Source organism: Chenopodium album, chromosome 19 (genome assembly GCF_948465745.1).
Source record: "Chenopodium album chromosome 19, dcCheAlbu1.1, whole genome shotgun sequence".
Taxonomy (NCBI): Eukaryota; Viridiplantae; Streptophyta; class Magnoliopsida; order Caryophyllales; family Amaranthaceae; genus Chenopodium; species Chenopodium album.
Genome location: NC_137852.1, coordinates 408,116 through 434,420, shown reverse-complemented (window position 1 = coordinate 434,420; position 26,305 = coordinate 408,116). Strand labels below are relative to the sequence as shown.

The 26,305-nt window shown below is 34.5% G+C and overlaps 3 protein-coding genes across 3 annotated transcripts; 1 reads left to right on the top strand and 2 right to left on the bottom strand.

The window, feature by feature from the left end:
* The first annotated feature begins 5,204 nt into the window (after positions 1-5,204).
* LOC145594529 (putative receptor-like protein kinase At1g80640) lies at positions 5,205-9,694 on the top strand. Its single transcript, XM_081650842.1, has 10 exons — positions 5,205-5,750; positions 6,142-6,315; positions 6,439-6,692; positions 6,807-6,939; positions 7,203-7,266; positions 7,357-7,453; positions 7,595-7,697; positions 8,499-8,617; positions 8,695-8,784; positions 9,218-9,694. The coding sequence occupies exons 1-10, from the start codon at positions 5,603-5,605 to the stop codon at positions 9,392-9,394; spliced, it is 1,359 nt and encodes a 452-aa protein (XP_081506968.1). The 5' UTR covers positions 5,205-5,602; the 3' UTR covers positions 9,395-9,694.
* Positions 9,695-10,547: 853 nt separating this feature from the next.
* LOC145593625 (aspartate aminotransferase, chloroplastic-like) lies at positions 10,548-18,781 on the bottom strand. The gene is made up of 12 exons (XM_081649915.1): positions 18,642-18,781; positions 18,443-18,502; positions 18,280-18,357; positions 17,554-17,748; positions 17,277-17,315; positions 17,103-17,192; positions 16,847-16,955; positions 16,653-16,762; positions 15,569-15,712; positions 11,627-11,793; positions 10,962-11,226; positions 10,548-10,863 (listed from the first exon to the last, which is right to left on the bottom strand). Exons 2-12 carry the CDS (start codon positions 18,500-18,502, stop codon positions 10,732-10,734), a joined length of 1,389 nt encoding a protein of 462 aa, XP_081506041.1. The 5' UTR covers positions 18,642-18,781; the 3' UTR covers positions 10,548-10,731.
* Positions 18,782-19,953: 1,172 nt separating this feature from the next.
* Positions 19,954-22,583, bottom strand: LOC145594925 (protein ACCELERATED CELL DEATH 6-like). The gene is made up of 3 exons (XM_081651275.1): positions 21,872-22,583; positions 21,027-21,592; positions 19,954-20,802 (listed from the first exon to the last, which is right to left on the bottom strand). Exons 1-3 carry the CDS (start codon positions 22,545-22,547, stop codon positions 20,209-20,211), a joined length of 1,836 nt encoding a protein of 611 aa, XP_081507401.1. The 5' UTR covers positions 22,548-22,583; the 3' UTR covers positions 19,954-20,208.
* Positions 22,584-26,305: the final 3,722 nt, after the last annotated feature.

Below are 26,305 nucleotides of genomic sequence, written 5' to 3'. Positions count from 1 at the left end.
TTTTCCTAAATTAATCTTATTAGAATTTATCCAAACTTATTTTTCCTGAAATAAATAAAAGATCAGGTAAACAAAATATGCTCTCGTTTGTATTTAGTTGATTTCAATTTGACTTAATATTGGATTGGATATTTTAGGAAGATCATGAATTGCCAATTCACTATTTACTCTCTCCATTCTTTTTGTTGTTCTTGTTCTTGCTTGGAGACTTGCAACTATAAAATCTTGTACTTGTAAATTGTATTCGATATAACAAAAAGTATATTTATTTGTGATCTTATTTATTGATTGTCTCAATAAATGCTTTAAGAATGTCGACTTTCTTATACTGCTTAGTAATACATGCAATTCGAGATTAATGATAAAAATATATGCATGGATAAATGTACAAAATCAATATGAAAAAAAAAAAGAAGGGATTAATACCATTTTTATACTGTTCACATATAGTGGCTCGGAGTATTTTGTTGCAAGTAGACAAAATTTTCTTTTACGTACAAAAAAGAAGAAGAAAAAGATAGTGGAAGATGTCCTACAAATTACATCAAAATGCGTTAATTTAAGCTGTCTAATCACAAATAAAGGGTTTAATCACAAAGAAAAAAAAAAAAGAAAGTTGGATTGCTTTTTTTTTTGTTTTGGATAAAAACTGTTGATGTTGATTGTAGACTTGGTGGTTTTTCGTCGGTGGCATGAATATGATGATGAAATATATAAGCTGCAAATAGTATGTACTAGTCGTAATTGTTATTTGTTCATTCAAATTGGATTATTAGTTGGGGTGGTCCATTATTATTTGGAGCCTTTACATTTTAATTAGAGTCTAAAAGAAATCGTGGGACACGCACGAGAGTCATCATACAATCGTGAGTCGTCCCAACCATATGCACTTAATCAATCCCTCACGCCAGTTTTTACTTAAATTAATAGCCCACAAATTAAAGTAAGGAAAAGGGTACCCTGGCCTTGTTTGCTATACTTAAATTATTGCCCACAAAGCCCGCATGTCTTGGAATTAGTCCTTGTGTAATGTGTGAATCACAGTGTGGTATGCTAAATTGTCATTGTATCGGGCTCTATTGTAATCGTGTTAACTAGGACCTAGGTCGCACTAACCATTATCAAAAGAGAGTTCACTTCATTGCATAAAGTTAACGACGGAAGGTCTCATGTTGGCCAAGCCATATATATAAGTAAGACATAAAATAAGTTTAGAGCTTTTGGGCAGGGCAGAGCAGAGTAGATTTTAGCAGAGCAGATCAGGGCAGGGCATAGCAGAGTAGAGCAGAATTTAGCAGAGAATAGGGCCTTAGTAGGCAATAAGTAATAAGCTCTACTATGACTCTAGACCTAATTAAAAAAAATATTGTCAATACAACAACTTCAATATTTTAGAATTGAACAATAATGGGGTAATTAACTTTATGTATTTTAAGGAAAATTTAGAGTATCACCCAAACCATGTTATACTTTTCATATTAATGCACTCCTCATCAGTCAATTACAATTTCCACTTTAACCTAGACATACAATTATAATCTTAGGTCATGCACTCATACATGCTCATATCAAGTGAGAAAATGTCGTACTATTTTCATATGGGACAAATAAATACTCTTCTAAGAAAAATATGCACCCACTTATTATTGCCAATTAATAACGACTCTAATAATAATAATCAATAAATCAAATTTTGTAACAAATTTAATAAAAAAGTCAAAAGAAAAAGGTGGACGTCATTTATACATGCATGCATCCATGCATGACGACCTAGATCATATGTATGATTTGACGTGTCAAGTTTGTGATCATTGGATCACAATATCTACAACAGTAAGATATGTAGGGGACAGTGGGCCCCAATTAGCTATCTACCGTACCTAATAAATTTCCGAATGGAGCTTATATAGCTGGAGCAGAAATGTAATTAGTTTAAGGCAATATAATATCCACATGTTTTTCAGTTTTTGAGTTAAGGCTTGATTTGGACATTTGATGCAAATTTAATGGTGTGTACAAAATAGAATGCAAATTATTGTGTCATTAGGTCTTTTCAGTTATCATGTTATGTTTCATGCTTCAATTCAATCCTATAAAAAGAAATACTTTGGGAAGAATTATTGTGTTAATGATTTAAATGATTTTCACTATGAATAAATAGTCATTAAATTAATTATTGGTCAAATGACATTGTAAACAATGCATGTTGATAATCATTTTAAAGCATATAGAAATATAATTTAAACAAAAAAACACAAAAAGGAGAATTGCATATATAGTTTGTGCTTTTTTATTTCTCTCTCTCCAATGCTTGCCTTGTCTAGCTTAGCCCTTAATTTACTATATATATGAATATATATATTGGAGATATAATTAGATTTTAAATTGCTCATACTTTAGTTTTTACATGTTTGAGATGTAAGAGTCTTTCGAGTTGAAAACACTAACTCATGCCCTAGAATTTGTGTGGATCCACTGTACCTATTTAAATGACATTAACCTAGTGTGTCGTCGTGTCAACAATCATATTTTATGTAATCTAGGTAATTGATGGTGTGTATATAAAACATTGTTTGGTGCATCTATCTATACATGGTTTGATTTTAATTTCCTAAATTTCACGACTCATGCTCTTTTCTTCTCCATTGATTATTAATTCATTGGTGTATACACAAAATGTCACATATTATTCAAATATTAGTTTAGGTTCCAGATAGAAAGAGTTTGAGATAGCATTGAAGTGTATCATCACCAATATTAATGTTTTTAATTATCTGTTATATTTATCACAATCATAAACCAATGGGCAGTGTTCTTATCATTTTCATATTTGCTTAATGTCCAAATAGATGATATTTATTATTAATTCCACAAACTGGTTCATTTAAACTTTCTAAATTATTGATTTCGATTAACATAACTGAAGAGCCGAAATTTGATCCTAGCAAAAAGTATTTTATGAGTCAAACAAGAAAATTAAACGAGCCCAAAATAGTACGAATACAGTAACAACTAATTTAGAGCGTATCTGCCTATCCAGTTATACACTAGTACAATACCTAGAAGTTGGCAAGTTGCTTATCATCAAATTCCACGTTTCAATATCAATAGGACAATAGAGTATTCTTTAATTTGAAATAGAGTCTGCATATCTTTCCAGAGTTTTTTGTGTTTTGGAAAAGGAACCAGACCACAGCAATATAATCACATCACCTAATTAGTAAAGAAAGAAAAAGAAGTGGGGGAACAATGTAAAAAAAGAGGCTGCCTTCCCATAATTAATTAAAAGTTGAATAAAAAGAGAAAACAACTTTCTTTGGAAGTATCCAATATAAGCAACTACCCACATGGTTGTATTATGCTAATCGCTAATTATGCACCAATTTTAGAACTCAGCAAATCATAGCTTACACTTTAAACGAAACAAATTGATTATAAAATAATAGGAACACACAAGATACAAGTATGTAATACAAAGGCAAACAGTTCTTAGCACGATTGTGGAAGTCTTCACTTAAGTTATGCTGAAAATTTACCAAACATTACTTACAACTAACAAGATTGATGCCTTGGATATGGAGGGATTTTTTTTTTTTTCTTTTTTTTCATAAGTGTATGTGCAATCTTTTCGTTCAAATTTAGTTTGTTCACTTATCAAAGCACAAAAATCAAAGCACAAAAATTTAAGTTTTAGATATGGAGTAGAATTTAAGAGTTTAATTATGGGCGCATTTGACAAAATATAGCTATGGAAGTAGCTATTAGTTGTTGTGATAGCGGTTAGCTGTGTAAGTAGCTATTAATTGTATATTGAAGATAGGTAATTAAAATATGCTCGGCAAGTAGCTATTGACTAGCTATTAACACATAAAAAAATTGTCAAATGTTCATTTTTTTTTCTTCTAAAGTACTGATTTTGATTTGGTCAAACCACCAAAAACTACTTAAAAGCTAGTAGTACCGAACAAGCCTTATATAGATAAACATCGTAATCCAAAATATTTCATGATTTTGTGATTGAATGAGAGTGTGTAACCTCAACTTTCAGTTATGGGAAGAAATAAATACTTTTTAAAAATAGACTTTGGATTAAAAATTACTCGTAGAATATAAAATTTCTTTATTTATTACCATGTAGTTCGTACTCTATATATTTTTTGCAAAAAATTATTTATTTCAATTTAGTACTTTAGTAGTGCACAAATCAATTTAAACATTGAAATTAAAGCTTTGTTGTTGTTATCAGCCCTAAATCAGTTTGGATCTTGAAATTAATTCCATTTGAAACTTTTTTTTTTTTTTTTTTTGAAGTGTTGTTGTTGTTGTACTTAATTATTTTGGATTTTGGAATCTATACTTATTATTATATATTAAAAAGCGTTCCTAAAAAAGAATATGTGTCACATGTCACACTTTTAAGCTTTATTAACGTGCCACGTCATCAAAATATGCCACGTCACCTCCACAACAAGAATTAGATTTGACATCTAAAAAATGTCTATAACTAGACTTGAACTTGAGACCAATAAGTATTACTATGCAAGTCTTACCACCTTAGCTATCCATATATTGTGTAAACTTAACCAACACAATTATAATTAACTTGAATAAGATGATTAGTCCTTAGTTATACTATTCGTTACATATCATAGGATAATTTAACAACTTTTATTAAATTTTGTTACAAATCTTAAATATAGTTCTTCTAATACAAATCTTTTTTCAAAATATTAAATTTTGAAGATGATTTTCAATATGTTAAGCAAAAATTAATAAAACGTTAATTACAAACTAGCAACTCGGGGCATCGCCCGAACCACACACTAGTTAAAAGTTTAAAACCTTGCTGTTGTTGTTTTAGTAGGAGTAGTCAATGTTGAAAAATACAGGAAATGACAATGCTAAAATTAAAATACAAGTAACTTTATGAGAAAAAGCAAATAAAAAAGCTCACTATTGACAGAGACAGACTATGTAAAATATCCATGACTTGCATACTTTGAAAAAAAATACTTCCACCGTTCTTTTTTACTTGACCCGCTTTGACTTTTACACTATTCATCACCCCTCCTTTGACCGTCTTTTGTGAATAATATATAAGGAAAAACATATTCATGTAAGATCTTTTTGAATTCGTCTCAATAAGTACTATCATAATATGTAAATTTTATAATTTTTACTTATGGAGAATTAAAGTTATTGTTCGTTAAAGTTTTGCATTGACAAGCATGATAAAAGAAACAGGTCAAGTAAAAAAGAACAGAGGAAGGAAGTACTTGTATAAAAAATCTCACCAAAAAAAAAAAAAAAAAAACTGCTACCACTTTTTTTTTTATTATTTATTTTTTTTAATTTTTTTAATTTTTTTTAAATTTAATTTTTTTTTTCAAGGCTATGGTTTTATAGGAATGAGAGAGAGACAGAAGAGAGTGAGAGTGAAAGCAAGAAAAATGTGAAGTGAAGATTTATAACAAGCTCCATTAAACCAAAAAGCAGGGCAACTTCTAACTATTTCTTGTTTATGTCTTCTTCCTTCTTTTAATTATTTTGTGAGAAACAACATTTGCAATTTTTTTGGAATTTATTGAAAAAGGGACAAAAAATGAGCAAAATTGTTATTCTTTTTTTGTTTGCTTTTCTCCAACATCAAAATTCATACATTGAAGCAAGAACAATTTCCCCTGTTTCATCTCCCCTGTTTTCACCTCTAAGCTCTCCAATTTCACCTTCATTGGCTGAATTTTCTCCAGGTAATGTTCTAAAGTTCTCTCCTTTTCCCATCATTAGTACTGATTTGAGCTTAATTACAATTTAATTGTCTTCAATTTTGAGGGGGCCACTTCAAATATTCAAAAAATGAAAAAAAAAACAGTTATGACCCATAACATTAAATTTAATTTTTGCACTATATTATTATTGCAAGATTTTATCTTCAAATTAATGTGGGTAATAGTTAACATTATCTTTCTTGCTCCCATATAGCTCTCATAAATCATCTGTTTTTATTTATTTAATTGTGAAGTGGGAGTTTTGCTAATTTAGCAATACTCGATCCCAAAATTTTGCAATTTAGGTTGGATATATATTCTTTAATTGCAATTTGATTAGTTTGGATGTTAATTTATTTGATTTGATGAACAGGAATTGAAGTGGGTGGTGGAAATACAAAAATGAATTCAAATACTAGATTGAAAGTAGCCCTAATTGTTGCTTGTGCTTCAGTTGGTGTTGTTATGTTATCTTTGTTATGTTTGTGGATTTTTTATAAGAGGAATTATGGCAATAAACCCAGAAAGAAGCATGATATAAAATCAGGTAAATTTGGTTTTTTTGGACTACAAATTTGCCTTTTATGGTAAGATCTTGTTATTTTCTATGAATGTAGGCTGACGGTTATTCTTGTGTATGTTGTTTTACATTGTTATTCAAATTATGAAGATTTTGTCAATCGATTTTCGTTCAATCAATCAAAGGGTAGCTTGAAATCATTGAATATGAGTACCAAATTAGGAGGGGGTGTCTCTAATATGGAGTATAAGATGCTAGAGGCTGCCACCGGCAATTTCGACGAAAATAATGTATTGGGTGTTGGGGGTTTTGGATGTGTGTATAAGGCTAAACTTGATGGTGATTGTTATGTTGCTGTTAAGAAAATCAATGTGGGTGTTCAAGAAGCTGAAAAAGAATTTGAGGTACTATCTATGGTTGTTTCTAAGCTTGCATTTTCTGTTTAAGATGATGAATTTGCAATTGTTCTAATTGTATATTGTATTTTCCTATGTTGGGTTGCAATTACACAAGTGCAGAATGAGATTGCGTTGTTAAGTAAAATTCGGCATCAGAATATTATAACTCTTTTGGGCTGTTGCATACATGGTGATACAAGATTTCTTGTGTATGAGCTTATGGAAAATGGATGCCTAGAAACTCAGTTGCACGGTAATATTTCAGAACATTCTCATTTGTTATGTTACTCGGACTTGGGTACTCATGTCTAACAAGGTATGTCTACTAGTGTCCATACCCTTGTTAGATTGTCAAGGATCCAAGCATCCTCTTGAGGTGAAATGCAGAGTCCGAGTGGCATAGCTCATATCAGTTGTATGACTATATGAGATAGTATAGTGTCAATTGTCAAAATTAAAAGTATTATAGAATGAAAGGATGGAGAACCTAATATTTGTATTCGATCAATGCTCTAGGTGTTTCTCGAGGATCTGCTTTAACTTGGCATATCCGAATGAAGATTGCTCTTGATATTGCAAGGTGATATTTTAAAACAATATGGATACTTTCACTTGTGTTAAACTTTGGTTTTTTTAATCGCATAACAACAAATTTGTATGTCTTGATCAGAGGACTAGAATATCTACATGAGCACTGTAACCCTCCAGTCATTCATAGAGATCTGAAATCATCTAATATCCTTCTGGATGCCGAGCTTAATGCCAAGGTAAATACCTTATATTTGTTTATTGATTATTATATTATCAACTGAGTATTAAATTATGCTTAGTTTGAACTTCTAAGCATTTATAATGATTCACTGATGTTGCTTTATCCGACCTCACCCCATTTACTCGATCTTTGCTAGCTTTCGGATTTTGGTTTTGCTATCACCAATGGACCTCATATCAAGAACAATATCAAGCTCTCAGGCACCTTAGGGTATGTGGCACCCGAGTACCTTTTAGATGGTAAGTCAACTAAGCCTGCTCAGCATGCATAGTAAACTGTAAATTCTCTAATCTGGCTGCTTAGCTTTTGTCTAACAGTATATTTCTTTCATCGAGAATTAGAGATGCATTTTAATGGCTTTGTCGGGTTGTTAAGTTGCTTTGTTTAATAAACTCTTAGAATAATATGATCTAAGTAGGTGTATAAGAATAGTACTTTCGCGATTTATATTTAATTTCAATTGCATATGGGTGCACATGTTATGCTGCTGAATAGCAGGTGGATCAATAATGGTATAATGCTATGTAATCTGTTCATACAAAAAACATTTTCATGGTTTATTAGCTGATCTCTTTGCCGCCATATTCTTGCTGGACTGAGATTACCTCGGTCCACTATATTAATTGTCAGGAACACAGAAACTTTAGAAACCAGAATATTCTAGACCTCTATGTTGAATTCTCTGGCTAGGATATTGGAGTTACGAAGGAATCGTACTTTACAAATTCAAATGATTTTTGTGGCCTAGATTGCGCTGGGTTAAAAAGAATCACTTGGTGTGTAAGCATTATAGGAATCAGTTTGCCATGTTTCGGTTTTGTTCTTTTCACCAAGTTTATTCTACCACTAAAGTTTGGCATAGGATAAGTTATAATAAGTCACAAGGCGAATTTTGGTGAAAAAAACAATGCTGTTAAAAGACGATAATTTGTTTACTCTAATAATCTGACAGTTTGACTGACAACTGAGGCTATGCTCTTAGCAGTTTGTTACGGAGTATTGATTATATGATTAATTAAGGCTATTTTGTATGTTTCCAGGTAAATTGACTGATAAAAGTGATGTTTATGCATTTGGAGTGGTGCTCTTAGAGCTTCTCCTTGGGAGAAAGCCTGTAGAAAAACTTTCACCGTCTCAATGCCAATCCATTGTAACATGGGTATGTATAATGTGCTCTAACGCATGCTAACATATTGAGTGATAAGGTTTTTATGTCTGAAGTGCAATCCATTGCAGGCAATGCCACAATTAACAGACAGATCAAAGCTTCCGAACATCGTGGATCCTGTTATCAGAGACACCATGGATCCTAAGCATTTGTACCAAGTAAATTTTCACACTTCCTTTTTACTTCATTATTTATTGTAGGCCCTAACAATATGAATTTGGCTCTTTGAAATTTCTTTAAGAAAAGTACTCAGTACTTGTTAAGTGTAGGCTGTGCAGGTCACAGTTAAAAGTAAGGATAAAAGTGAATTAAATAGACATTATAATAGTTGGTTTATCATTCATATGTCTCTATTACTACCTCCGTTAACTTTTAGTTGCAACTTCAGTTAACGGAGGTAGTATTTGATTTCAGTGAAGAAACTTTGAAAGATACTCCGTACATTAATAATCTACCATGAGTACTTTAGGGAAACTGAAAATGTTATGCCTGACTAGTTAGTTGACAAATAATGAGCAGGGACAATTAATCTGTCCTTAATGATCCATGCTTATACTTGCTGAGAAAATAGTTTCTCCTGCAATTTTGTAGGTTGCTGCTGTGGCAGTCTTATGCGTGCAGCCAGAACCAAGTTACCGTCCATTGATTATCGATGTTATGCATTCACTTGTTCCGCTTGTTCCAGTAGAACTTGGAGGTACTCTAAGAATTAACCAGCGCACTAATACAAGGGCCTCTGAAACATGTATGGAGCAGCAGACAGCTTAGGAGGTTAAAACACTTCTACATTCGCCTCACAATTTTGAACTGCACTGTTGTCAGACCTCTCCTGCTTATCTTCCTACATCAGCAAGTTTTTCTCCTCCTCTCGTTTACCCGCCATATCTCTTTTTATTTAAGTCATTGTTAAATTCAGATTGTGTCTTGGTTTAGCAACCAAGTTTGTAAATTGACACACATATAAAAGATGAATCTGTTGCATCTGTGAATAGAAAATGCAGTACAGTATATTATACATGTTCTGCTCATGTAATTACTTTCAGAGTTGGCCTACATCTTGAAATTCATAGATTGTTTTTTCATACACTTTACAAACTAACCCAACTCAATAAAGGCGGATCCAAACCTTAAATGTATCTCAATATAGATAGCTTTATTTTCTCGATGTGATACGTATTAGTCCCATATGTGACTCGAATTAAACCTAATTCACACGGCCTGTTTGTTGACTCGATATGCTTGGATAGTGAAAGAGAACTACGTGCTATAGAGGGCCGATGATGTCAACTTACAAATTAAATGAAGATAAAAATTCAAGGAACATGATGCATTAAAGTTAATTACAATGGACGTTAATCACATTGGTACTTGAAAATGACTTGATTAGAATAAAGAAAAGAAAAGGCCATAGTGTCGGGTACCTAATACGAGTAATTATTGGAACATTAAAGATCAATTCAATCAACAATTTTGACTAATAATAATGCTAAGCCAACTACTATTATAGCTTATGGCTGTAAAGCCATAGTACCTGTTTCATACAGAAATTTCCCTCAACTTTAGAACCATGTGAGAATTGTGTACAAATCATCAATTTTCTATTGTATATTGCTGAAGTTTTCCTACTTGATCATAGTCCACTAAAATAAAAAAATTCATTCATCATTTTTATGAGATTTTTCATGTTTTTGTCTTTTGTTTACCTAACATAACCTTATTTTACTTATTAATTCTCGTTTAAACTCATTTTAGTTGTAAATTAAACTCGGGAGACTATTATGACTTCTTGTAAGACTTGCGAAGAGAGCTGGCAAGTGGCAACAATTAAGACTATAATGACCATTGCGCACACCAATGCATGGGTGGTGATGGCGCAGGGGGTGGCAGATCTTGTGGAAAGTTTCGGAGTGAGAAATTTGGGTAATGATCATCAAGTCGTACCATATACAGAAAATGTTGATAACAATGGAGTTTCCAAACAAAACTAATAAATTGCTTCAAGAATAGAGCACATAGTGTACATTATTACAAATTCTCGCAGTCACGATGAACACTCACCAAAAATTTGAAGTTGTTTTCCTAGCCTTCATGTGTATACTTATCGTTTAACTAACATTGTAGTACGAGTCGATGATGGCATCAGCAAGATACTCACATTTGGCTGCGGATAAACCAGCCAGTGATATTCTTCCATCCTTTGTCATGTATATATGCCACTTATTCGTCATATTATCACTCTGGTAAAAACAAGCGGATGAAATGAGTAATGGTACATTCGCAGATAGATGCTAATTTGACAGATCTCTATAATACTACAACCTGGGAAGAAAATTACCTGAGCTTTGTTTAGGCCAGTGAATGAGAACATGCCTATCTGTTTAAGAATAAATGACCAATCCTTCCCACTCTTATCTTTTGAAGTGATGTTGTCGTACAACAACTGCCTTACACTCTTTATCCTACCAGCCATCATTTCCATCTCTTCTTTCCATTCATTGAAAAGCTCTGGATTGCCCACAACGTCAGCAACAATCCTAGCCCCATGAACGGGAGGATTTGAGTACATAGGTCGTGCAATCCTTTTCAATTGGCTCTTTACCCTGAAAGATCGCACCTGCTCTTTTAGTAAAATAAAATTAAACAAGACACAAAACAAGTTTCCTTTGTTGGAAAGTTTTCATATTGGTGCCTTGAAGTATGACATGTCTCATGCAACTCCTAATTTTACATCAGGAATCTTGAATGTCATGTCATAATGTAAAGGAATTTGGATGGTGATAGTGTAAGGTTACTAAAGTCAAAATAAATTTACAATCTCAGGTCACCAAGAAAGATATACAAATTGCAGAATATAATAGTAAACCGGAAATTATCAGAGCTTCAAGCTCATCAAGCATAAGTTTTGGTTTCTGTGATCAGAATGCTTAATCCAACAAAGCATGATTTTGTGGAAGCTCAGAATTGAAAAATTGAAGTAGTAATGCAAGAACTTGTTTTTACCTAGCAGCAGCATCTGCCGATGAGCAGACAACATTGATTGCACCAATTCTTTCCGAGTAAAGACCAAGATTTTTACTGTAAGATTGAGCAACCAGTAATTCCATACCACGAGCAGCAAACATCCTCATAGATGATGCATCTTTGTCAAGGCTACCACTTGCAAAACCCTACAACACAGATTACCAAGTGATTAACTAGGAGTTGCATTGAAAGTTCCATACAGTGCAGGGTGCTGAAAAATGGGGGGGGGGGGGGGGGGGGAATGCCTTAGATTATAAGCATACACATTTACCAATCAAGGCTTGACCTACTGAAGTTGTGGGATCAAACCTATTGAAACCAATAATCAAGACTCGTGACCAAAACAGATATGTCGCATACGACCTAGAGCTGTCAATTCAAGTATTCAAGTCGGGTTTGGGTCGGGGTCAAATTAGGTCTCGGGCTAAACTAGGATCAGGTTATGTCGGGTCAATCTAGCTTCAGATCAGGTTCAGGTCGAGTCAATTTCAGTTCAAGTTATAACGGGTCGTTCACCTTTACGGATATAGGTCGGGTTCAATTTGAGTTAAAATCAGATCAGGGTTAATTTCAGGTTCGGGTTGTGTTGAGGCGGGTTTGGATGGGTTAACAAGATGGTACATTCGGGTTCGGGTTAGTGTTAAGTCGGATTTTGGTTCAAGTTCAATTATAATAAATATCAATGTGGCCAAGTTGAAGTATATAATTACGCCTTCCATAATTTGATCAAGCATCATCAAGATTTTATTAAACCTATATATGAGTAATAGAGAACAAAAGGTATATAAGCTGAACAAAAGATTTTATTAAATCGGATTGAGGGTTTACAAAATTAAACCAGTATATAAGCTGAATAAAAGGTATATAAAACTTTATTAAACATTCCAGGACTCCGGTAAAGGTTTTAATTGGGTCGGGTATTAGTTCAGGTTCAGCTTGTTTTCGGGTCGGATTAAATCGGTTGACGGTTACTATCAGGTCGGGTGCAGGTTCGGGTTCAGGTGATAAAGTATTGGATCAAATCGGTTTTCGCTTAAGATCAGATCAGGTAAAGGTCGGGATACATGTCACTAGTTTCACCCCATTGTTCGTGTACATGCAGGGTTCATATCATTGTCGATTAAGGTCGGGTTTTCGGGTCGAGTCGGGTCGGTTTTTGACAGCTCTTCCACACTTTTTGAGGAAATTTTGAGGTTTCGGGGCCCGGTGGCAAAAAGTGTTGAGACCCTAGTGGATATATCTCGGGGTCATATAATGCAGCTTGAAACCATATATGATCATTAAATGTTGTCATAAAAGTACGTGGTAGGCTTGAATTAACAAAATCACTACAAGTTGTGAACGAGTAAAATAATCCGTTTAAGGGCATATTGGATGGTTCCACCGACCCAATTGGACACCCAGAGGGTATTAGGGACCATGGTAAACATCTCGTCAACTTTTATTTCCGAGAGAAAAAAGGTCAAAAAATTTAAAAATTTGAAAAATATAATCCACGTTTTTTGAGGTTTTGGGGGCCTGGTGGCGTAAAGCCTTGACACCCTAAGGAATACAACCCGGGGTCGTATAATGTCATTTGAAACCATATATGATCATTATATGGTGTCATCTACGTCCGTGGTAGGCTTGAGTTTACGAAATCGATGCAAGTTGCGAACGAGTAAAATGACCGTTTTAGGAGATATTGGATGGTTCCACCGACCCAATTGAACTCCTGGAGGTTATCGGGACCATGGTAAACATCTCGACAATTTTTATTTCCACGCGAATAAAGGTCAAAAAATTACAAAATTGAAGGCTAGTCTACGCTTTTTGAGGAAATTTTGAGGTTTCAGTGCCCAGTGGCGAGACCTTAGGGGATATATCTCAGTGTAATAATGTCGTTGAAATTAAATATGATAATTATATGTTGTCATAAACGTCCGTGGCAGGCTTAAATATTCGAAATCACTATAAGTTGTGAACGGGTAAAATGACCTAAGATATACATCTCGGGTTCATATAATGCCGTTTGAAACCATATCATTATATGTTGTGATAAACATACGTTGTAGGCTTGAGTTTACGAAATCACTACAAGTTGTGAACGGGTAAAATGACCGTTTAAGGGTATATTGGATGGTTGCACCGACCCAATTGGACTCCCGAAGGATATTGGGGACCATGGAAAATCTTGTTAATTTTTATTTCCGGGCGAAAATGGTCCAAAATAATCCACGCTTTTTGAGGAAATCTTGAGGTTCGGGGCCTGGTGGCGAAAAGTGGCAAAATTGAAGGCTATAATCCACCCCATTTTTCGAGTATAGGCTGGGTTTAGTTCATTGTCAGTTAAGGTCGGGTCAGTTTTTAACGGTTTTAAGGTCTGAACAATTTTCGCCACCGGGCCCCGAAACCTCAAAATTTTCTCAAAAACTGTGGATTATAGTCTTCAATTTTGTAATTTTTTGACGTTTTTTCGCTCGGAAATAAAAATTGCCGAGATGTTTACCATGGTCCTTAATACCGTCCGAGAGTTTAAATGGGTGGGTTAAACCATCCAATTTGCCTTTAAATGGTCATTCATGTTCCATTTGATGGTGCATTCAGGTTCGAGTTAGTGTTGAGTTGGGTTTTGGTTTAAGTCCAATTCTAATAAATATTGATGTCCTCAAGTTGAACCTATTTAATTACGCCTTCCATAATTTGATCAACATTATCAAGATTTTATTAAACCTTTATATGCGTATTAGAGAACAAAAGGTATACAAGCTGAATCGGATTGTGGATTTACAGTTTTGTACCAATATATAAGTTGAATAAAAGGCATATAAATTTTATTAAACTTCTATGACTCGGGTACGGGTTCTAATTGGGTCGGGTACTAGTTCGGCTTCTGATTGTTGTTGGGTCGGATTAAATCGGTTGATGTTTACTCTGAGGTCGGGAGCAGGTTCGGGTTTAGGTCAAAAAGTATTGGATCAAACCGGTTGTCGGTTAACATCAGGTCAGGTTCAGGTCGGGTTACAGGTCACTAGTTTCACCCCATTGTCCAGTTTGGGTTCAAATCATTGTCGGTTCTTGTCGGGTTCTCGGGTTGGGTTTGTTTTTGACAGCTCTAATACGACCTAGTTATGCTACTCTGAAATCACCTTGCACGTACGTGTGCGCTCATGCAATTATCCTTCATCACTTTTCTTTGCTTTACTTTGACTTAAACCAAGCCAAAATCTCCTTATATCTCCATCCTTAGTCACTTTACTTTGCTTGTGTTGAAACATCCTCTACAGAACCTAACAGTGGTTGTTGATCAATCATCAAGAACCTGCTAGCTTCATCATTAGATACTTTAAGAAGATTTAATTCGTTTAGAATCCTACAGTATGGGAGTCTACTCCTCTTTATCGGTCAAGGATGGTGCTTTAAGAGACTACAGAGTGATTCATTGGTAAAGACTTATAGTAGGAGGTAGTTGGAGATGTTCTCTTCTTCACAAAAAGTAGCTTTATTGATGATGGGAAAAAAAAAAAAAAAACACTATGACATGTAGTAAGGATGACAGGATTTTCAAGTCCAGCATACTCTAAAAGAGGGAGGAAAATGGAGAGGCTGACTAGCTTCCAAAGAGTAGATATACAATAATTTTTTTTGTTTGTTTGTAAATTTAATTGTACATTGCTCCCTGTATTACCTCGAAAGATCTCCTAATTCAGGTTTCTCATCCTTATAAAGAAAAGATCACACAAAAAACGACCTTTGTCTGGTTTTGATAATATCAGGTTCTGGTCAGTGACTTTCCAATACTTTGTCAGCATGGCACTTAAGAAATCAAAGGCATATAAAAAATTTTATGACTGCTTGAAACTTTACACTTCACCAATGTAGATGCTTGTGCTGATGAATGAACATAGTTGATGCAAGTTGTTGAACATTGAAGAGAAATACCTGATAAGCAACATCAAAGAATGGAATATGGCTCTTCTCCTGAATGACATCAGCAATTTTTTCCCATTGTTCAGGAGTTGGATCAATTCCGGTGGGGTTGTGTGCGCAGCCATGGAGTAAAATAAATGATCCTTCAGGAGCTGCCTGAAACCATAAGAATTTTAGTAGTTAAATAAAAAAAATCCTGATAAATAAGAGAATACGAAAAAAGATTACTTTCTAATGGAATTCCACATTCAAACTCAAATCTTCAAGTGTCAAGCAGGCCTTAGAAGTATATAAAAGTCACCAATATAGAAGTGTTTCAACTTGTAGAGCCCATCCCTAATGGAGCAGAAAGAGTCATCATAAACAATTTTCAACTAAGGTAATACCAGTACTCCATAATAGACAGAATAAAGATGAATATATATTTTCCTAACTTCTTATCTAGCAAGAAGTTGCAGAATGCATTCTGAAGGGTTGTCTGAGAAAAAAACTTCTTTCTATTAGAGGGTAGACTGCATATATTTGACCCCTCCACCTTGCCTAGGGAAGGAGCCTCATTCGAGACGTCATAGCCTTGCCTAGGGAAGGAGCCTCATTCGAGACGGCATAGCCTCTCTTTAATCTAGAGTTGAAAGTTTGATACATTTCAATTGCAAAACATTTTTAAATACCTACGATAAATTTCAGAGAATTTTTTCACATTTTGGTGGCTTGCTCCTCATCAGCCTCTTTTTTTAATACCAAACAAAACAAATATGAAAATCAGATAAACTTAATATCAAAGTCTGAAAGTATCACAGTTGAGCTCATATTCTAGAAAACAAATTTGTAGTGGGGGTATAAATGTTCTATGCGACAAAACAGCAAAGTATATATCCCAAGGGTAACAAAAATGCCATTTATGTTGTAAGTGTACGAACTGAGTTAAATTTAATACTTCTTAAAGGCTTGTGAAAGGTAGCATCAGAGGAGTCGATAATTTGTGGCAAGCTATGCTACTCAAATAGAGGGTAAAAGGAATGAGGAAACATGAACAAGATGATGATTGTTTAATACTAATAAATTGCAATTGTCACATAGCACATCTCTATCTTACCTTAATATCCGCTATCATCCCCTCAAAATCCAAACCAACAGTTTTAGGATCATAGTATCTGTACTCAGACCATGGAACTTTGGCATCATTGAAAATATTTTTGTGGTTGCCTGTATCATGAAAATATGCATGGAGAATATGAGTTAATCAAGACATTCTGACTGGATAAGGAGTGAAGAGCTAAAGAAACATACCCCATGTTGGAGATGATATCAACAGTTTTGCCCCAGGGAAGTATCGTTCAATGAGTGCTGCTGCAAGGCGAAGAGAGCCAGTTCCTGAAAGACTTTGGACAGTTGCTACCTTGAAAAGAAAACAAGTCCAGTTACATTTCAAATGAGACACAGGGCAACCTTTTTCATCTTTGTAAGAACTAGAATAAAATTGAAACATCCCCTTAAAAGGGCAAATCTATGAAAGAGAGATTAGTTGCCTTTTCAGCATACATACTCTTTGTTCTTTCAGAACAGCATTGTCAGCTCCAAACAACAATTCTGCAGTCACTTTGTTAAATGCAGCTAATCCTTCAATTGGCAGATACTGTACAGTGGAATCAACAGGACGTAAGCACATGAGAAAAGTACGAATGAGGAAGCTCCACATCCATTCAGAAATTCAACATACCTCCTTGTTTTCTCCTCTCTCCAGCATAAGATTCTCTGCCTGAAAGCAACCCCAAACAAAGTCATGTAAATTTCAAGCATTACACAAAATACTGCAAAATCTAAGCAACATTAGATAGGAACTAAGAATAAACACCAAATTACAACCACCATTGACTTAAGTAAATATAGCAAATCAGAGTGTAATCAGTAAAAGATCAAAAAATTAGTAACACTAATTCAAGAAATGCATAAAAAAAGGAATTCAGTACATACTACACACAAAGACCTAGTCTGACCTTCTTGACAACATTCAGTACGTAAGGCTGTAGTTCTTCGGTTCGATAGGCTCCAACACCAAGATTAAGCTTCTTTTCATCCTTATCAGCTTTAAAAGCTTCCGAAACACCTAAAATAGGGTCTGCAGGAGCCATTGATATACCATCAAAACGAGAAACATTGACGGTGGCAACCATTCTAACCCGACTGAAAGACTGCAATAGGAGGATCAAACACATAAAAACAATAAGCATACAATGAAGATCACAACCTTTGTTTATAGTAAAGCTCAACCAATAAAACCCTTCAATCCACCCATTTTCTTCCCCTTAAGACTAAAATGGTTAAATTGAATATTGTTTATAGTAAAGTTCAGAATCATCCATGAACTTTGGGCATTGATAACAGCATCATTACACTCAAATAACGATTTCAACATGAAATTAAGATAACGAGGCCAAATATACAGTAAGATCAACATTGCAACATAAATTGGCATGAACCTCAATACACATTGCAGAAATTGAATGAATCAAATTCAGTAACTAAAAATGGTTCAATATAAGCGATAATTCCGAGGAGACTATCAAATTCTATAATTATATAATAATGTCACTCAAGATCAAATAATCTTCAAAAAGATATAACCAAGATAGAAATTACAACTTTCTGACAAATCATAAGTAAAACATCAGTAAAACCCAATTGAAAAAAAAGATCAAATGTAAATTGGGATCATTGATTACCTGCAATTTAAAAGCTGCATTTCTCTTATCTCCCTTGATAAAAGCATTAGAATCACAGCTGCTCAATTTCACCATTCCCTAAAATTATCAAACAAAAAAATCAAAACTTTATTTAAAAAACACAAAGTAATCAAAAAAGAAAAGAAGGGGAAGAAGAAGAAACCTTGTTAGAAGGAAGTTGAAGAGAAAGAGAAGCAGCAGAAGATGCAATTGATGAAGCCATCTGAAAAACCCACAAAAATTAATCAACAAATTCTGAACCATTTTCTTCCTTTTTTATTTAATATTTATTTTTGCTGGGTATTTTCTGAATCAATGATCATTGAAAAGATAGTTAAAGTGAGAGAAAAAGAAAATAGTACCTTGAAGCTTCAAAGGACAACAACAGGGGAAGTAAGATTAAGAGAGAGAGAAAGACAGAGTAAGTGAGTGGGGAAGAAATGAGTTTGGAAGGGGCGATCAAATCCAAAGCATGATAGATGACGTTCTTTCTTATTTGCTCTTGCTCATTTCTTACCCAGATTACAGATAACAGATTTTTAGAGTATGTTAGATTGGCCCAATCTGATTTTGGGCAAGAATTTCAAGCTATTTTGGCCATATGTTAGCTACGGCCCCCGGCCCAACTTGATTATAGTGTTATCTCGTCTCTAAATAAAAACTTCATTTACGCGGCAATATATGTAGAGGTTAAATATTTTTTTTGATTAATTAAAGGTGGATAGCAAGTAGATGTATGTAGTGAATCGAGTGTGATCATGTCAATTAGGGTCTGTTCACATTTACTAAATTGAGCTGAACTGAACTAAACTAAATTGATTAGAGCTGAACTTAAATGATTGGAGCTGAACTGAACTTAACTTAACCGAGCTGAAATGAATATTTTATGAGAGAGGGAAATTAGGAGCTGAACTGAACTGATTGGATCTGAAGAGAACTGATTAGAGCAGAACTGAAATGAACTTAAATTAAGTAAATGTGAACAGGCCCTTAGCCGTAGACACATGAGTTAATTTGGTCTAATGGTCTGATTAGATCCAATAAGTTTTGATTAAATAAGTTTAGTTGAAGGGAATGCACAATGCAGCCTAAATGTGAAGGCGTGTTTTCACAAACTTATTTGCACTTAGCTCATTAAATATGTTTATCCTTGATTATCACCTATACTTGATTGAACTTGATCGTCTATGATTGGACCAGACCAATAACCCTAATTGAATCGAACTAGCTCTAAATTTTTTTTCCCTTAAATTAGAGCATAATACACTGATAATAATTAAAATAATGAAATTAGTTTGATTAAAGGCCAATATATATAAAAATAAGGTAAAAGAGTTAGATTAGTTTTAGTTGAATAAGAACAAAGACAATGGAGAAAGGATGATTTTAAACAATAACAAGATTTCGTTCTAAAATGAGACTACTATTTAGCAAATAAAAGGAGCATCTAATTTTGCTTGGCTTAACAAGAGACACCCAAATAATCCATAACATTTGATCTCTAACATGCTCATTGATTATATTCTCGAGTATATTAATATGTTTGGTCATTGTCGGCCATAGCAAATTGTATCAACCGACCTGACTAAACTTATTATTGCATTACAATTTTAGACCAGCAGATGTAAATCATGCAGTATAGAATAGCATAAGGTATATTTATAGTCTAATATTATTATTATTATTTTTTATAATGTTGTGTTTTTGTAAACTCATTTACAATAATTTCCCCCCAAAAATTGGGTTGATAATCTCTGCCAAAAGGCCCACAAATAATCAAGATATAAAGGATAATCACATATAATTTACAATGATTTCATAGTTACGGCCATAATTAATGTGATAGTGTAGTTGTTACATTTTAACCAACTACTATACCACAATTTATATAACTAAGATACCATTATTTAGCGTTTGGCATGTAACGCACTATTTCCACCTCAAGCTACACCTTCTAGCGTAGAACATAGATACTCCATAAGTTTGAAAGATTAGTGTGACATAGTACACGAAGAAAAGAGTCGAAAATCCCCATAACGCGATAACAAGGGCTATGTTAGCGGATACCACGACAGACACCCCCGTGGTGAACGCTATCATCAACGCCCCGAGTGAGAACGTGTTCAACATAAGGCCATGTGACGAAAGTATTCTTATGAACCATGTTGATCCCGTCGTTACAAGGACAAAATATAGAAGTATTGCAATTGTTGAAGACATGAAGGCTATCGCGTTTGACACTACACAAACTTTGAAGGCCAACCTACCCTTGAGCACGGCCATGCCCATGTTGTCACCTATGTTTTGATCAAATCCACCGGGTAAGGTAAACCCGGCTGTGAATGAAACTGTTGCTATCAAGGCGGCCACAACCAAACGACTTTGAGCTGCCTCTTTGAGCGTGTTAACATTGGTTCCTTCTCCTAGATCATCACCCCTTGCTTTCTCAACGTCCAGATCCATTTCGTACGTGTTGATTCGCCTACCTCTTGGGGCTACTGCACCCGAAAGACCTTGTAGAATCTGTAAAATATGGCAGGTTAGTTATTATGGGTTACAAAAAAATTGTCACATGCGACACTTCTTACAAAAATTGTCACACGTGACACTTTTTGCAAAAATTGCATAAAGGTCATCAGCAATAGACAAGTGTGAAACTCCAAACGTTGTAATTTAAAAAAATAAAGGAACTACACAAACAGAATGTATGCATATCTGAAAGACTCGAGTTATTGATAGGAACTTACACTTTCACGACGAATGATCCGATCATAAGAAGCCATTATATCCCCAACAGTAAGGTCTTGTTTATTGAACACTTTGAGGTCCAAGACGGTGTGATTAACAATGAAATTCCGGACTTTAAGTAAACACGGATGAGTATAATTTTTGGGAATAGAGGCAACAATGTGATGCAGAGGTGTATCCCCATTTACGTCTTTCTGATTAAGAAGCTCGTCGAAGTGTCCCAACTTAAGAAAAGAATCGATTTTAGTAAGACAATTCCATTTAGCAGCATAATGCACAACATTCTGCTCATCATTGTCTACTATCTCGATGCAGTCCGGACACGAAGCCATGAGCGCCTTCATAGCGCCCCATGAACACCGGAGCATCGCGATATGCAAGGCCGTTCTCCCCTTGTTGTCAAGAATATATATTGCTGATGCTCCTTTCTGGTCATGTTCTAACAGCACCTTCAGAAGTTCTAGCTGACTGATCTCTGCTGCAGCTGAATGCAGGGGTGTCTGCCCCTCATTGTCTCGAATTCTCATTAACGATCGATCTTTTTCTAGCATCTTCTTTACCATCACTGCTAGTACATACATACATACATACATGTTCATCCATGTAAAAACATATTAGCATCTTAATTATACTGGCCTTTCTTATTAATTGGCATAAACATTTTTTTAAATATGCTTGGTAAATAGTTTTTTGTCGGCCTTCTGATTTTACCGTATTAATCTAGTCTAGTAAATGTAAATCATATAACACAAATTCACTATAACATTGAATCCAGTCAATTAAGTTATTAACAGCTATTGTATGACAAAAATGATAAGACAAAATAATCACAAGTATACCTTACCAGAATTTCCCCACTGTACTGCAGCATGAAGAGCTGTCCTACCTATAGGACCTCGATGCGCCATAGCTGAATAATCACACGTGTCGAGAATGACCGCAACCGCCTCCGTAGATCCCCTCTCGGCAGCAAGATAAAGCGGAGTCTCACCGGCCTCATTAGGCCCATACAAACACTTAAAATTCGCGGTAACTAGCCTCTTCACCACATCAACATGCCCTGCACGAGCCGCCTCGTGCAGGGCAGTATCCTTCCTATTATTAATCATCCTCACCAACTCACCTACATCTTTAGCAGCTCGCTCTAGGAACACCTGAACAACATCCGCAAACCCGAAACGAGCAGCTAGATGTAAAGGAGTATTACCATTACTGTTCAACTTCCACAACAACGAACTGTCATGATCAAGAACCTCTTTGATGAGCTTAACATTGATCATTCTCAACATCTTTTTATCTTTCGCCGAGCCGCGAAGAGGCTTCCCGACGTGAACGTGGAGGACGTTGTTACCGGTGATGGTTGTTTGCTCCTTCCAATCGGGCATACACGAGATACATTTCGACATGTCTAGAAACGACCCGTATAATGCTGCAATGTAAAGTTCAGGCTCCATGCCTCTGATATCGTTACTTGCAGACTGCTGGACAACTTGATTTAATTGCAGAGAAGTTCCTGTCATAATTACAAAAATATAATTTATGAAATTTTGTGTGTGAACTCTTTTAGAGAGGTCCCTATTGATGTAATGAATCAATTATGCACATTTATAATACGCTCTCTAAGTCTCTTCCTTCCTCAACTTTTATATTCCCTCTTCCAACCATATCTTACCCATATTTTGGACATATATTAAGAAAAGATGTATAGTACAATTATATTTTGGAGCTTTATATTATATTAATTATTAATATTATTATACTACTAACTATGTTACGATTTAAAATAGGAGTAATTATAGAGACGATAGGAGTATTAATTTCTATACTATTGTAAGAGTTAAAACGAATAAAGTTGTAGGATAGTAGGGATGTGAATTTTTCAAGATATGTGTTAATTGGTTTGGTGACATTGACCACGCCTTAATCACTTTGATTATTCAATTTATTTTTGAGAATGTGCTTTTACGTATTTTTTTATTGCCACTTGCTTGTTTATCATAATGATGATTTGAGTGAGGGCAATTTGGTAATGGTGTACATTTGTACTGTGATGAAATTTGTGAGTTGAGAGGACTTATAGTACGTCAAAAGGGGGTCCGTCCAATTGGGTTCAAGTCCCTACTACCGTGGGACCGTGGGGTTATCCTACAGTTCTAGTCCAAATGTTTGATTAAAGATGTTTAATTAAGATTACATTTTATCTGTAATCAAAGTCGACACATGTTACTACGCTAGTAGCAGTTACGGAGTACCACACTAACACGTTACATTAAACATCACCCCTGTCTTAAAGGACGACATGATATCACTTTGTTATTGATGTAACTACATTACACTTCACCAAAAAAAAAAAAAAAAAAAAAAAACCATCAAAACTAAAACAGTAAAATCGGTGTATAAATTGTTGTTTGAAACGTATACGTATTCTTAACTTCCAACCGAGAATACAATAAATGAATAATCCGTACGTCATTTTAAAACAAAGGGAATACTTTTTATTGCACTCAATTACGCCCAAGCATTTAGGTTGTGCATAGTCAACTTGTGATAAATAATGTAAAAGCATCTTAATAAGCCCAAGCTTGTTGATCTCTGCTGTAGCCTGTAGCCTGTAGCCAGTGTGATAGAGCTGACAGTGGGATTGGATCTTTGCATATTTCACACAATCTCGCTGTCCAGATACTCTGGAACTTTGTTAACTCATTAGCGACTCTTCTTACTAGCTAATATGTAGCCAATTATATAAAGACTGTTTTTTTTACTAGCTATACAATCAATACACAAATTATAACCTATATTTTAATGAGGTTGAAGTCCAAGACTGGCTTAATTGGGGAAGCAACGTATGTGGGGTAGGCAACTAGGCACGCAGCATCATAGAAGCTTCAATTCTTGGCAGTTTGTAGCACTAAACACTCTTGTAGTGTGCCTATTTTATGGGCATTGCCATATACAAGTATGAGATAATGTGTTTGTGAAGTACTTGATTATTGGAGTGACATTAAACATGGAAAGTTGTGTTTTTAAAAGAATTTTATGAAACATCTAAATCAAGGAAGTTGTTATTATTTGTGTGCTAGAGAGGGGCAAAGGCCCAAAATAAAAATCAAACAAAGATTCATCTGATCCAAGTCACTACTCTTGGTCACACCATATTGCTTACATCTTCCAATGAAATGACATGAATATACATCTTAAAAATTGCCTCAAAATGACTAGGTTTTTTTTTAAATTTTTAATTTTTATTTTTTATTATTATTATTTTTTATATATAAATTTTTTTATCTGAAAGAAGTTTATAAGAAAACCGACTTTTTAAGAAATATTAATTCTTATGCTCAATCAAACAATCATTATTGGAGCTTTGTGTGCATTACAAGTTGAGGGATTGCAGCAAATTGAATCGAAATACTCTGTAATTAATAGTCTAAAAGGGAGTAAGTGTCAAGGAAAAGCACGATATTAGTGAGAGGTTATATATAATGACTTATACAGAGTAGTACCATTGTATTCACTAATACCCTACAATATTAGAGAAAGGGTATTTATAATGAGTAATCATAAATTTTCATTCTTGTTTTGTTATTCATTCTTTAAATTATTTTTAACCCATTATTGTGTGTAGCACTGTCAAACGGTTTGACAGTTCGGGTTCGGTTCGGTTTGAAATCAGTTCGGTATTAAATCGGGTCGGTTTGAAATCGGTTTCAGTGTCTCGCAGGTCGGTTTCAGTTCGGTTTAAATAGTTTATCAGTTCAATTCGGTTTCGGTTATTTCTTGAGCGGTTTTAATTCGGTTCGGCTTGTAAATAGTCCGGGTTGTAAACGGTTCGGTGTAGACGGGTTGTGGTTTGTTAATGGTTCGGTGTAAATGGTTTCTATCCCGGTTCAAACAGTTTTGGGTTGGAAACGGTTTTAGGTTAGAAACAGTTCGGTTTTTTTTCGGTTCAGTTTATAACTAGTTCGGTTCTTTTTCGGTTTAGTTTATAACTGGTTCGGTTCTTTTTCGGTTCAATTTATAACTAGTTTGGTTCTTTTTCGGTTCAGTTTATAACTAGTTTGATTCTTTTTCGGTTCAGTTTATAATAATGCTCGATCGGTAGTATACATGTGTGCATAATTAAATTTCATTTAAAACACATTTTAACTTGATTTTGATATTCTCTTTATAGTAAGCAGTTTGTAGCCGATTCGTTTATAAGCGATCCGGTTCATAAACGATTCAGTTTGCGGGCGGTACGGTTTATAAACGTTTCGGTTTATATACAATTTGGTGCAAATGGGTCGCGGGTTGTTAACGGTTCGGTGTAAACGGTTTTTATCTCGGTTTAAACGGTTTCGGGTTGAAAACGGTTTCGGGTTAGAAACATTTCGGTTCTTTTCGGTTCGGTTTGATTTCAGTTCGGTTTAGAATTGGTTCGGTTCATTAACGGGTTCGGTTCTTATACGGTGTAACGTTATTCGGATCGGTTTGGTTTCGGGTTCATTCACATACGGTTCTGGTCGTTTTACGGTTTCAAAAAAACGGTTTTTAATCGGTTCGGTTCTCATTTGGGTCGGTTTGTTTCAGGCAGTTAAACGATTTCGGTTTGAAATTTGACGGCACTAATTGTGTGTATTAAGTGCACCATCCCCAACACAAAATAACATAAATACGTGATACACAAGTGGTCAAATGCACAACTTGTGCAAGTTGCGAAACTTTTAGAGGTTGAAAAGTTGGGTTGAATATAAGCCATATAAGTCGGCATTTATAGTTGTATCCCTTGATAACAATCATTAAAGTCATAATACAATCAATCAGGTCATACATTAAAATATTAAAGCATCTTAGCCGATAACGAACAACTTCTAGCCTCATAAGAGAACTAATACTTGCTTGGTATTGTGAAATGAAAGCAGACAAGAATCAATTTTTTCAAGAAGAAACGGCAATTTTTTGGCATTATTGTTGCCATGTAAGCACAAACTAGCTAATACGGAGTATTTGTAGAGTTGTAGAATAATTGAGCACAGATATATTATACTTCGTATATAAGTCAAGTTTAATGACAATATAATATCTCAGTTGCTATTACTCCGTAATTATAAATATAGAAAAAACTCCTTCCCTTTATATATCTCAATTAAGTTGAAGTAGTTTATGTTTTGCTCATTTTATGTAAAAAACTCCGTATTTACAGAACAGTTTTTTAAGATATCAAAATCGAAAATACAATATCACTCCGTTACATTATAACACGGAGAACTTAATTTATTCACAGTGATAGGATCGATTG